The sequence below is a fragment of the Alosa sapidissima genome, chromosome 10 (genome assembly GCF_018492685.1).
Source record: "Alosa sapidissima isolate fAloSap1 chromosome 10, fAloSap1.pri, whole genome shotgun sequence".
NCBI classification, from domain to species: domain Eukaryota; kingdom Metazoa; phylum Chordata; class Actinopteri; order Clupeiformes; family Clupeidae; genus Alosa; species Alosa sapidissima.
Genome location: NC_055966.1, coordinates 35084719 through 35097218, shown reverse-complemented (window position 1 = coordinate 35097218; position 12500 = coordinate 35084719). Strand labels below are relative to the sequence as shown.

Genomic DNA, 12500 nt, shown 5'->3' with positions numbered 1-12500 from the left:
AATAATAACGTTCTGTGTCTGTGTGAACTGCTGCTCTCACTGCTCATTGCACGCATCTAGGCAAGTGGGCGTGTCAAGCAGGCAGCTCTGAGTGAGTGAGTGCGCAGCCAACGTCAACATAGTTCTTTGCCGACAGTTCTTCTAGGCCTTGTGGATAAAACAAAAGGTGCAGTGAAATCTGCAACTATTTCGGATACATCGCGAATAGTGAAGGCAAGCCATCAGGTACACAGAGGCCCGTTTGTAAAATATGTTTCAAAGTCATTTAAAAGCAGTAGGCTACGCATGGAACTTGGCTAAACACCTCGCAGACATATCCCAACATTTTTAAAGAGTTCAAAGAACGACAGGTTAACGAATATGCTATAGAAAACACGACTACATGGTTAGTGCCAAGTTCTTCTCTTATGTTTTAGTCTATCCTAAGTGAAACGAGTATGGTTCTCTGGGATAAAGCGAACCTTCCTTCATCAATAAATTTTGACGAGACATAACGAGCTAGGGTGCTAACGTGATGAAAGCGCAATGTTCACGCCAAAATTAACATTACCATAACTTACCGTAAACTATCTATTTCATGTTCGGTCAGTACTACTGGTAATATTTGTCATGGCATGTAGACCGCTAATGAAAGCCCACAGTATACCACCAAAGCGTGTTGAGTCCTAATAATAATAGCGGCTTATTGTTACAGTATGTGGTAGCAAATCATGTTATCAAAGAAATAGACGTAATGTAGGAATGCACACAGATATATTGCAACAGGTAAATGGTGTAGGCCTATCTGACGAAGACCTGAGTGGTTGGAACGTCGTACTTGTACACTGGGCGCAAAGACTATCCTCACACTTTCCCTATTGCAACTGTCAAAGAAATCCCATGAACACGGGAAGGCCTAGGGTAGCCTATAATACTGTACATCAGATGGCCTAAAGATTAGGCCTCTCTGCATACTGTAGCCACTGAATAGTGGTTTGCATGCAGTAATTTTAACTGGCTGTTTAAAGCTACTTTATTTCCAAAACACAACACAATGTAAATTAACTATAACAAACAATAAAGGACTTAATCACACAAAGTAGGCCTACTATTTTACTGACTATAAAAAAAAAAAAAAATATGTAGGAAGTTTAGAAGTTTAGAACCCAGAATTGACCTGCACACTACAAAAGTGCACCGAATTCAACATAAATGACTCCATACACTTGGAGGAGGTATGAGTCCTTTCTTCTCCAGATATCTTAGGATTTCGCCGTAGTATCGTTTTAGTATCGAGCATCGTGATATTTATGGCAGGTATCGTATCGAAGTCATAATTTTGGTATCGTGACAACACTACTGCCTGGTCATCTGAAGCTCAATTTATCTTTGTTTCTTTCTTTCAAAGTCTTATTCATGCAACTATGCTGAAGGCTATCTCTCTCTCTCTCCCTCCATCCTCTTTCTATCGCTCCTCCTCTCCATGTATCCCTCTTTCCCTGTCTCTCTCACTCTCCTCTTTGTCTGTCTCTCTTCACCCTCTCTTTCCCTTCCTCCTTCCATCTTTCTCTGACTATCCATCTCTCTCCCTCTCTTTCTTTCCAGGACAGAGCCTGCTGCCTAGAAGACATGTTCCGTTTTATTCTAGGAATATTTGCCCATTCTGTGCCATTCGCTGCCTTGTAACAATTATATTGCTGATGTTTAAGTTCATTTGAAACAAGCATTTCCATGATTTAAACAATATAATTATCTCAGTACATCTTTACAAAAAGTAGAAAAAGTCTCACTTCTATCTTCCTCAAGTGGCATTAATTCTTTCCCCATTATTCTTTGTTGTCATTGTTCATCATACTGTAGAAAGCACCAGCAGCCTACTTCTGAATCCATATGTTTTCACTGCCTAGTGATGGACCAGCAGCCTACTTCTGAATCCATGTTTTCACTGCCTAGTGATGGACACAGGATAAAAGCATCCACACAAAATCAATGTTTTTCAAACCTGTCCCTTGGGACAAACTGCTCTAGCTTGTCCGCTGAGTTGAGATAATGATAGAGGCTCTGATCTGCTGAATCAGGACTGCTTGGATCAATCAGCAGAGTGGGACTGAAGCACCTAAACCTGTACTCGACTCTACGCAAGTCCCCTCTAGATAAGACCAACAAAATGCTGTGTTAAATAATAGGCTACATGAAAACGCAGAGTAAATATGTACTGTTAGCGTCCATGCATAAGCAGCTATGTCCAGTTTTAGCCCTGTTACAAAAAGCAAGAGGGACACCTTCCGCTTGTCAAATCTCCACTCCACTGAATAGCAGATGGGGTCAGTGGACTGAGACGATCTGATTGGCTTCCTCCGCCAGATCACCGGAGCTGGTTTCCCTCTGGAGGAAGGGTACGGCTCGGGCTTGATACCGGCTGTATATTTAACAAGGTGTAAATATTTGAAGAGCTGAGTTGCCAAATGCCTCTTGACTCACTCCACTGAGTAGTGGTCAGTTTTAATGGGCTCCTTCTCATTTTTTTTATGCATGTCTTATTTTGACAGAAATCTGAGCGGTTTTAAAAGGCAGGGTAAGGTAACCTGAGAGCTGAGAGTGGAGTGAGGGCATTGTATTTCACATAGGCTAGTCAAAGCCACATGGGGCTCAAACGCCTCTTAGCCTTATTAATTTAGCATTTACTTTGTTTAATGAAAATGTAGATGTTAATGGTCATATTGATATTAAACAAACATATTAACATTTTGATGGAGTACTTGTTATGCTTCACACAAAATATAAATTAATCTAAAAGCTATTTTAATAATTAATCTAATCTGACTGAAATACCTATATATATATATATATATATATGTAAACAAAACATTGTGTATAAATCCAGTAGGCTATCAATGTAATACGAAAAAGTCTATGTGATTACTGTAATTGTCAGCAGTTACATTCTGAGCTCCGCATAATATTGCTAAATGTGCAGGTGTGGGCCAGTGGGTGTTTGTGTTTGTTCCAGACATTGTTTGAACATTTGCGTGATGTTTTCTGTGTAATTGTAATCAGTTGTGAAAGAATGAGCCGAAACTGTGTGAAAGAATGCAAGTGTGAGCTGAAGCAAAGTGAAATGGATACGGCTGTGGCACCTCTGTGCCCTGACCTGAGGTGATATGACATGTGAAACAACGAGAGGGTGTGTGTGTGAGCGTGAGTGTGTGTGTGTGTGTGTGTGTGTGTGTCTGTGAGTGTGTGTGTGTGAGTGAGTGTGTGTCTGTGTGTGTGTGTGTGAGTGTGTGTCTGTGTGTGTGTGTGTATGTGTGAGTGTGTGTGTGTGTGTGTGTGTGTATGTGTGAGTGTGTGTGTGTGTGTGTGTGTGTGTGTGTGTGTGTGTGTGTGTGTGTGTGAGAGTGTGTGTGAGTGTGAGTGTGAGTGTGTGTGTGTGTGTGTGTGTGTGTGTGTGTGTGTGTGTGAGAGTGTGTGTGAGTGTGAGTGTGAGTGTGAGTGTGTGAGTGTGTGTGTGTGTGTGAGAGAGTGTGTGAGTGTGTGTGTGTGTGTGTGAGTGTGTGTGTGTGTGTGAGAGAGTGTGTGTGTGTGTGTGAGTGTGTGTGTGTGTGTGAGTGTGTGTGTGTGTGTGTGAGTGTGTGTGTGTGTGTGTGTGTGTGTGTGTTCGTGGCAGTTCGGCGGGCGATGACTCACGCTGCGGTCGTCGTCCTCGCTCTTCATGTGGTTGGCGATGAAGCGCACGCCGTCCACCGCCTCGTCCAGCCCCGGGCAGGCCTGTCCCAGCAGAGCCTGGGTGAGCGCCGCTGGCGGGGGCGGCTGCTTCCCCCGCGTGAGCGCCGAAGTCTGCAGAGGGACCGCGCCTCCTCCTCCTGCTCCTCCACCTCCACCTCCTCCACCTCCCTCCCGGGTGGCTGCCCCCTCCCTCAGTCCGTTCACCCCATCGGGCGACTCACCAGCGCCCCCTGTGCCCGCTTCGCCCCCGAACTGCTTGACGGAGGCGTGGTTGACGTAGCAGGTGCACGCTGCGTCGCTGTTGCTGCTCTCCTTCCCGAAGCCTCCCCCTCCTCCTCCTCCTGGTGTCGTCGCAGCCGCCGACCCACCCGTCGCCATGGTGACGGTGCCTCCTCCACCCTCCCCCGCTCCGTCTCCGAAGCCCAGCCCCGCCAGGATCCCCAGGCCCCCCCGCCCCCCCTGCCGGCGCTCGTTGGCGTGGCGACGGTGGCGAAGCTTCTGCCGCTCGCTGCTGTTGCGCGGCTGGCGCATGAAGAGGAGAGCGGGCAGCTTGTCCAGGAACACCAGCTTGACCCACGGCGGCATGGTATGCGTGGTGGGCGAGCGGTGGTGCACGTTGAGAACGCAGACGCTCGTGACGATGGAGAAGGTCACCAGCACCATGGTGAACATCAGGTACTTGCCCACCAGCGGCACGTCCAGCGAGGTGGGCGGCACGATCTTGGAGATCAGGAGGAGGAAGACGGTGAGGGCCAGGAGCACGGAGATGCAGAGGGTCATTTTCTCGCCGCAGTCCGAGGGCAGGTAGAAGACCAGGATGGCCAGCGACGTGATGAGGACGCAGGGGATGATCAGGTTGATGGTGTAGAAGAGTGGCTTGCGGCGGATGATGAAGTCGTATGTGATGTCAACGTAGTTGGCGTCCTGCGGGTTCTCGTTGCGCCGGCCAGGAAGCGCGATGATGTCCCACTCCCCGCTGGGGGTGAAGTCGTCCATGCTGGCCACGTCCGTGCGCAGCACCAGGTCCACCTCGGAGCGGTCGTAGGTCCACGAGCGGAAGGTGAGCGTGCAGTTCTGCTGGTCGAAGGGGAAGTGCTTGACCTCGATCTTGCAGGCGCTTTTGTAGATGGCCGGTGGGAGCCAGAAGACGCTGCCGTCATACGAGACCACCGCGTTGGAGTAGAAGGACACTTCATACATGCCATCCGCACTGAGGATGATGAGAGGAAGGGAGGAGGGAAAGAAAGAAAGGATGAGGGATGATACAAGAGAATAAAAAAGAAAGAAAGAGGAAAAGAGAAGATTAATGAAGGGAAAATATGAGGGAGAGATTAAATACATTGGCACATTGGAGTCATCCCTGCGGCTGTGTGCTGTATTAATGTTTCATTCGCTGCCTTTTCGCTGGTTGGACACGCTTAGCTTGTTTTGTGGGCCTAAGGCTAAGAGTCACGGCAAGAATTTAATTCCGATGTGCCAGGAGAGATCAAAATTAAAAACGAATGAGACGAAACAGTATAGGATAGAATTTCAGGCAGGCTTGGTATACAATTTCCAGAGACATAAACTCCACATAGTTCTCAGACCTCTGTGGTCAGACTCTGAAATCACTGAACAGGAACACACACACACACACACACACACACACACACACAAACACACACTCACACACACATTCACATACACACACACACTCACACACACACACACACACACACACACACACACACAGGAGTGGAGGTGTGTAATTAGGTTTATCCTGAGCGCATCGCTGCAGAAAAGGTGAAGAGAGTGAGAGACTAAGGTCCTGATGGGCACAGGACGGGATGGAAGATGGATGGATACAGATCGAGAGCAAGATGGACGCTTTTGTTACGGGCAGGTAAGGCCAGGTCGGTAAGACGACACACACACACGTCAGCTAGAGTAAGACGACACACACCAGCATCCTTGACACGTCACTCACAGACGCAGAACCCGACCCATCTATTCGGTAACATGAGAGAGAGAGCGAGAGAGAGAGAGATGTAGACTGAGACTACTGTAAGAGAGAGAAAGAAAAAGAAACATAAAGAAAAGCTGCACGAGAGAGTAAAAGAGGGGAAAAAGTAACAGACACAGAGAGAAACAGAGAAAATTTGTATGAGAGTGAGAGAGAGAAAGAAAGAAAGAAAGAAAGAAAGAAAGAGAGAAAGAAAGAAAGAGAGAAAGAGCAGACGATAAGGACATTAAGAGAAAGTGATATGACACCAAAGGGCCACAGCAGCCAGCCGAAACACTTCACACACACACACACACACACACACACACACACCCGAGAGACACAGATATCAACTACAAATGAATGATGGAGGCCAGATCTGACGCTATGTCACAGTAACTCAAGCAACAGAATTGGAGACGAAAAAGCGATCAGGTGGGGGAGGGGCGCGAGCACTAACCGATATTAAAGCTCATGGTACAGGCAGACGCAAACGAAGATGAATGTGAGCTTTCTTACACATTACAATGACCAGAACCTCTCTCTCTCTCTCAAATTTCAAATTCAAATTCAAAGGGGCGTTATTAGCATGACTGTTTGGTACAGTGTTGCCAAAGCTAGTGTTACAAATCACACAGTAGTATCTCAAGGAAATGAACACAGAGATACAGCATACAATGTATAAACATGTGAGCACAAAATAGACACTAGTAGAAAAATAATACTTCTCTCTCTCTATCTCTCTCTCTCTCTCTAATTCAAACGCAGTGAGCTTCATTGGCATAACTGTAAAGTTACAGTATTGCCAAAACAATATGATGTGTAGGATCATTACAGAGACCAGAATCTCTCTCTCTCTCTCTCACACTCTCTCTCTTTCTCTCTCTCTCTATCTCTCAAGGAACATGATGGGTCACACCCGTGACTCCACATCAGCCGGTCAGTTAAGCTCCCTTTTGTCGCCTCAGCCAGGGCTGTTATGAGAGCGGCTGCCTACAGGGTAGAGCTGTGTGGAGTTAATGAGCGGAAAGACAGTGAGTGTCCTTGTGTTGACGTCCCTTGATGGCGTTAGGAACTAATAGCTGGAAAGAAGCAGTCGGCTACCCTCACGTGCATCCACCAGCAGCTAAGAAGGGCTCCTCCTTCTAGAGATTAATGCCGATTTAGCGCCTGGCTCTCACAGGGAGAGAGAGAGAGAGAGAGAGAGAGAGAGAGTTGGCTGGGACGTTAGAGGGAAAGAAGTTACATGTGGCACAGGTAGAACAAAAAAGATTCTGGGGGGGGGGGGGGATGATGTTACCTTCCTTGCCAGTCACAGAGACTGGTATGGCCTCTGCCAGGCTTCTGAAATTGCACAGTGAGGGCGGTGCTCTAAGGTTAGATTAGAGAACAGTGAGGGGTTCTCTAATGTTAGATTAGAGAACATTGAGGGGTGCTCTGAGGTTAGATTAGTAGATTAGGGAACAGTGAGGGGTGCTCTAATGTTAGATTAGAAAGCTGTGGAACCAACTTTCGGATGACATTAAAAAGGCCCCAACTGTAGCCAGTTTTAAATCTAGACTTAAGACCAAACTGTTCTCAGACGCTTTCTGCTAACTGTGCCGAGTTACAAATTCTGAATCTGCCTCGATAATTATTCTACTTTGTCTTTTATTACTTTTTTTACTACTTTTGCCTTTGTTTTTGCTTACTAATTATTCTTTATTTTTAAATGATTTTACCTTGTGTTTTATGTTTTCTTTTTATTATGATCTTTACCTTTTAACTATTCTTTGACTATATTGCCCTTCTATGCTTTTATTTGTTATTATCGTTTGGTTTTGTTTATGTAAAGCACATTGAATGACCTCTGTGTATGAAATGTGCTATATAAATAAACTTGACTTGACTTGACTTGACTTGACTAGATTAGAGAACAGTGAGGGGTTCTCTAATGTTAGATTAGAGAACAGTGAGGGGTGCTCTAATGTTAGATTAGGGAACAGTGAGGGGTGCTCTGAGGTTAGATTAGTAGATTAGGGAACAGTGAGGGGTGCTCTAATGTTAGATTAGGGAACAGTGAGGGGTGCTCTAATGTTAGATTAGAGAACAGTGAGGGGTGCTCTAATGTTAGATTAGGGGTGCTCTGAGGTTAGATTAGGGAACAGTGAGGGGTGCTCTAATGTTAGATTAGAGAACAGTGAGGGGTGCTCTGAGGTTAGATTAGTAGATTAGGGAACAGTGAGGGGTGCTCTAATGTTAGATTAGGGAACAGTGAGGGGTGCTCTGAGGTTAGATTAGGGAACAGTGAGGGGTGCTCTAATGTTAGATTAGGGAACAGTGAGGGGTGCTCTGAGGTTAGATTAGTAGATTAGGGAACAGTGAGGGGTGCTCTAATGTTAGATTAGGGAACAGTGAGGGGTGCTCTAAGGCCTAATCCACACGTACCAAACCGATCTTTTTTTCCTCCGTCTTCCCTGGAACCGTATCAAGAATATTTGCGTCCAAACGGATCTATCTCAACACGACTCAACACGTTACTTCATACCCCAGGCCTATAGGTGGCACTGTGTCTTTACAGAAATTCACCAAAACTTGCGCCTTAAAAACAGACAGAATAGGCTACGCCGAAATGGCTAGTGCAAGGAAACCAGATTTGTTTGTGTGGACTGATGGTGAACTGTCAACTGTAGTCAACTGTAAAACTAATAAACTTTATTTTACGGTTTGTGAAGGGTGCAGTCCCGTCCTTTATTTGGCTAACGCAGGTAGGCCTACTAATCACCTTTACTTTCTTTGGTTGTAGGATAGTCCGTGATTCACATTAGTTTTGGCTATCACCGCAATTAGGCTACTAAACGCAAGGCTTACCCAAGTTCTAGGCTATTCTGTCGCCACATTTATAATATTGCTATAAAACCTTCGTTAGTAACAGTCAATACTTTTGCCTGCATCAAATCGTGCATTCGCATTCAGTGTGCTACCATCGGCTTAACGTGAGTTCTAAGCGTCTTTGTATGCTTATATCTGATTTCACTCGACTGTGAATGCATGTATATATGTTGTAAGACATGTAAAATAAATGAATGACACTGGCACTACGCACAAATTAATGTAGCCTAAACTTACACCGCACTTTCCCAATAAGTTCTCTCGCGTCACTGACAGTAGCTAGAATGCATAAAAAAACACCGGGAAAAACAGTGTCCAGTCCACCAAGTCATAAGCTATCGGCACTGCGCAGCACCAGTTGTGATATTTATCTTACGGAGTGTAATCGTAGGTAATGTCATGTATGAAAACTAGTATTGTTAGGCAATACTATAAGTGCAAGTCCAGGGCAGCTGAGGTGTGGCGATGACATCATCGATACGCAAGCAGGATGTGCGGTTTCGCTGTCTAAACGAACTCAAACGGGCTACGGTTTCAGATTTCTCCACTCTGGGACCAGGTTTCAGAAAAGTGCGGTTTCGGGCAGTGCGTTTACAGGATTCGTTTGGACGCTCGGCCAAGACGAAGCAAAACCTCTGCGTTTAACCTAAAAAGCGTCTCCGTGTGGACAGGCCCTAAGGTTAGATTAGGGCACAGTAATATCAAAATACTTTTAGGCAAGTCCCTCCATTCGGCAGCCATATTGCAACGCATTTTGGGCACTTGTACAACACACCACATGACTGACACAATGTATTCACTGGCCGCAGAAAAGACAGGTTATGTGTAGACAACTGCCACATGGCATTCTGAACTAATTTATAGATATAAGGGATAATGGGGTGTGCAGCAGATGGCAGACAAAAAGAATACGCATTTAAGTGGTAATGCGGCCAAAGTGTGAAATAGATTTGCTGTCATGTCACAGACTTGGTGAAACAGTGTAACAAGCATGTCTCTATGTTTACCTTGTGGTCAAATCTACATTCTAAATACATACATATACTGCCACCATGATGTATATTGTCATACCATGTTGTTGTTGTTGTTGTTGTTACATACATACTCTAAAAGGCTAAAATCCCTGTAGTATTCATCTGGAAAAAATAGTTTGCCTCTTAGCGTCATTCATCATGCTGAGACTTCATCATGCTTAGACTTCATCATGCCCTTTTCCTTCACTTCTCCCACACTTCTCACCCACCCCACCCTCACCCACCCCACCCCACCCTACCCCACTCCACCCCACCCTCACCTCACCCCACCCTACCCCACCTCACCCCACCCTCACCTCACCTCACCCCACCCCACCACACCCCACCCCACCCTACCCCACCACACTACACCCCACCTCTCCCCTGCAGGACTCACTTGTTGTAGAGGACGATGTCCGGCAGCCAGATGTGCTTGGAGGGCAGCCTGACCTTCAGCATCCCATCGAACTCCTCCGGGACCCACGTCAACCGGTAGTCCTGCCACTCCTGAGCACCGGGCCAATCACAACGCGCCCATGCACGGCCAGCAGCCAATCACAGGGCAAAGGGGGAGGAGACAATGGAGAGAGGGAGAGGTGAGGACCAATGAAAAGAGGAGAAGAACAGCAGCTGGCTACAGCGCCCGTACCATGTACGGGTCCGAGTGCCCACGGGGACCCAGGTTCGAGTCCAGCCTGCGGTCATTTCCCGAATCCCACCCCATCTCTCTCTTTCACACTTACTTCCTGTCACTCTTCACTGTCCTGTCCAGATAAAGCCAAAAAGCCCCAAAAAATTACTTAAAAAGAAAAACCAGCAGCTGGAAATACGCTGCCACTGGACCGCCCCATACGTGCAGTGTTAGTAAGTAAGTAAAGGTGCTCTCAACAATACTCCTAGCAAAGGATTTATACGGCTCTATACAGTATAGCACCAGCGGGGAAACCCTCATCTTTACCACAGAGCGCAGGTATGGGTTATTATTGAAACAAATAAAAAAAACAATGAAAGTGTCAAAGTGACAAATGAAAATATGGGGACTCCATACACACTGGCTTAATTGCTTCATTAAGCTAGTGATACGGTTAGCGTGAGCGATGCTAATTCCCACCAAAGGCTTCCCATGACATGAGAGATATTCATGTTGAAACAGCAGCAGTTATCCTTCATTGAACCTACGCAGATGTTTGAGGGACCACACATCCACCGATTCACATCACTATCAACTGTCCTCAAGCACGCGAGCACACACACAGACAAAAACACACACATATACTCTTTTATCTTCATGCACATTTGTCAACAAATTAATTCCATCTGTTCCACGTGTGTAACTGTATGCATGAGTCTTTGTAAATTCAGTGGCCTAATGCAGTGTGTGTGTGTGTGTGTGTGTGTGTGTGTGTGTGAGAGTGAGAGTGAGTCCATGTGTGTGTGCTTCAGCCACCATGTGTGCACACATATGTATTCTCTTCTTGTAATGAGCGTGACCTATTTCATTATAGGTTATCCTGGCCATGGAGTAGAGGGGGAGTGTGTGTGTGTGTGTGTGTGTGTGTGTGCTGCGTTCCATACATGTGTTTATCTGTCTGATCGTGCATGTGTGTGTGTGTGTGCGTGTGTGTGCATGTGTTCGTGTGTGTGTGCAGATTCACCTGAGTAAGCCAGACGTTGGTGGTCATAATCTGCTCCCTCTCATGCTGCGAAGACACACACACACAAACACACACACACACACACACATGCGCACACACACATACACACGCCATCAGAGAGTTTTTAAACCCGCTCACCTCTTGCCTCACACTTAAGACACTGAGCACAATCTACTGTGTCTGGTTACATTCCATTCATGATGTGTTGACTTGGGGAGACTTAACTTAACTTAAACATCACACAGACACAGCATGTACACAGTACACAGGGCATGACATACAGTATAAGTATATATACTTTTTTGATCCCGTGAGGGAAATTTGGTCTCTGCATTTAACCCAATCGGTGAATTAGTGAAACACAAACAGCACACAGTGTACACACAGTGAGGTGAAGCACACACTAATCCTGGCGCAGTGAGCTGCCTGCTACAATGGCGGCGCTCGGGGAGCAGTGAGGGGTTAGGTGCCTTGCTCAAGGGCACTTCAGCCGCAGCCCACTGGTCGGGGCTCGAACCGGCAACCCTCCGGTTACAAGTCCAGAGTGCTAACCAGTGGGCCACGGCTGCCCCTTTACACTTATCCACTTGTCCAAAACACCAGGAAAACAGAGACAATTTATGAGAAGATAGACAGACAGATGGATCAATAGATGCTGTATAGGAGATGGAGTAAACAGAGAGGGCAAGAAAGAGAGACACAACGTATTGCTGTAAATCATGACAGACACGTATAGAGCAGTTGACTTGGATTGGTACAGTGGCATGGGCAGGTTATGGCAATTCAACCCTAAAAGGCCTCACAACTAAAGGAATAGTGAAAGTTAAATGGGCCTTAGGTATTTTGGTGTAAACTTGTCATATACTAGTCATATTGTTTATAGTATACAATACTATAAAGATAGATAGATAGATAGATAGATAGATAGATAGATAGATGGATGCCCAATGCCTGATGGCCTTGCTGAATGTCTGCAGTGTGATGGTGAAGGAGTGACTCACCACACTAATGAGCTGGGCCAATGACAACATGAACTGCACCGTCACCAGCTCAGAGCCATTGGTGGCTGGACGGATCAATTTGTTGTAGTGGGCGGGGTTCAGCAGGTGCTCCACCAATCGTTCCTCGGTGTCTGCCCCAAGGCTGTCTGCCAAAACAAAATGATTGGTTAGGCTGACTCGGATGCCACAGATACACTTACAGTTTTTTTCAACTGCTTACACACAAAATCTTGTATCTTGCATGTCACACGATTTTTTAAACCTGTCGCTCAAA

At 46.1% G+C, this 12500-nt stretch overlaps 1 protein-coding gene across 1 annotated transcript in view; it reads right to left on the bottom strand.

Moving 5' to 3' along the window:
- The window catches only part of chrnb2 (cholinergic receptor, nicotinic, beta 2), a 30509-nt gene that overhangs the window by 4749 nt on the left and 13260 nt on the right, over positions 1–12500 (bottom strand). The window contains exons 2-5 of the mRNA XM_042105681.1: positions 12227–12372; positions 11226–11270; positions 9968–10077; positions 3667–4915 (exon numbers count right to left, since the gene is read on the bottom strand). Coding sequence (XP_041961615.1) covers positions 3667–4915; positions 9968–10077; positions 11226–11270; positions 12227–12372 — 1550 coding nt within the window. The remainder of the gene's footprint in view (positions 1–3666; positions 4916–9967; positions 10078–11225; positions 11271–12226; positions 12373–12500) is intronic.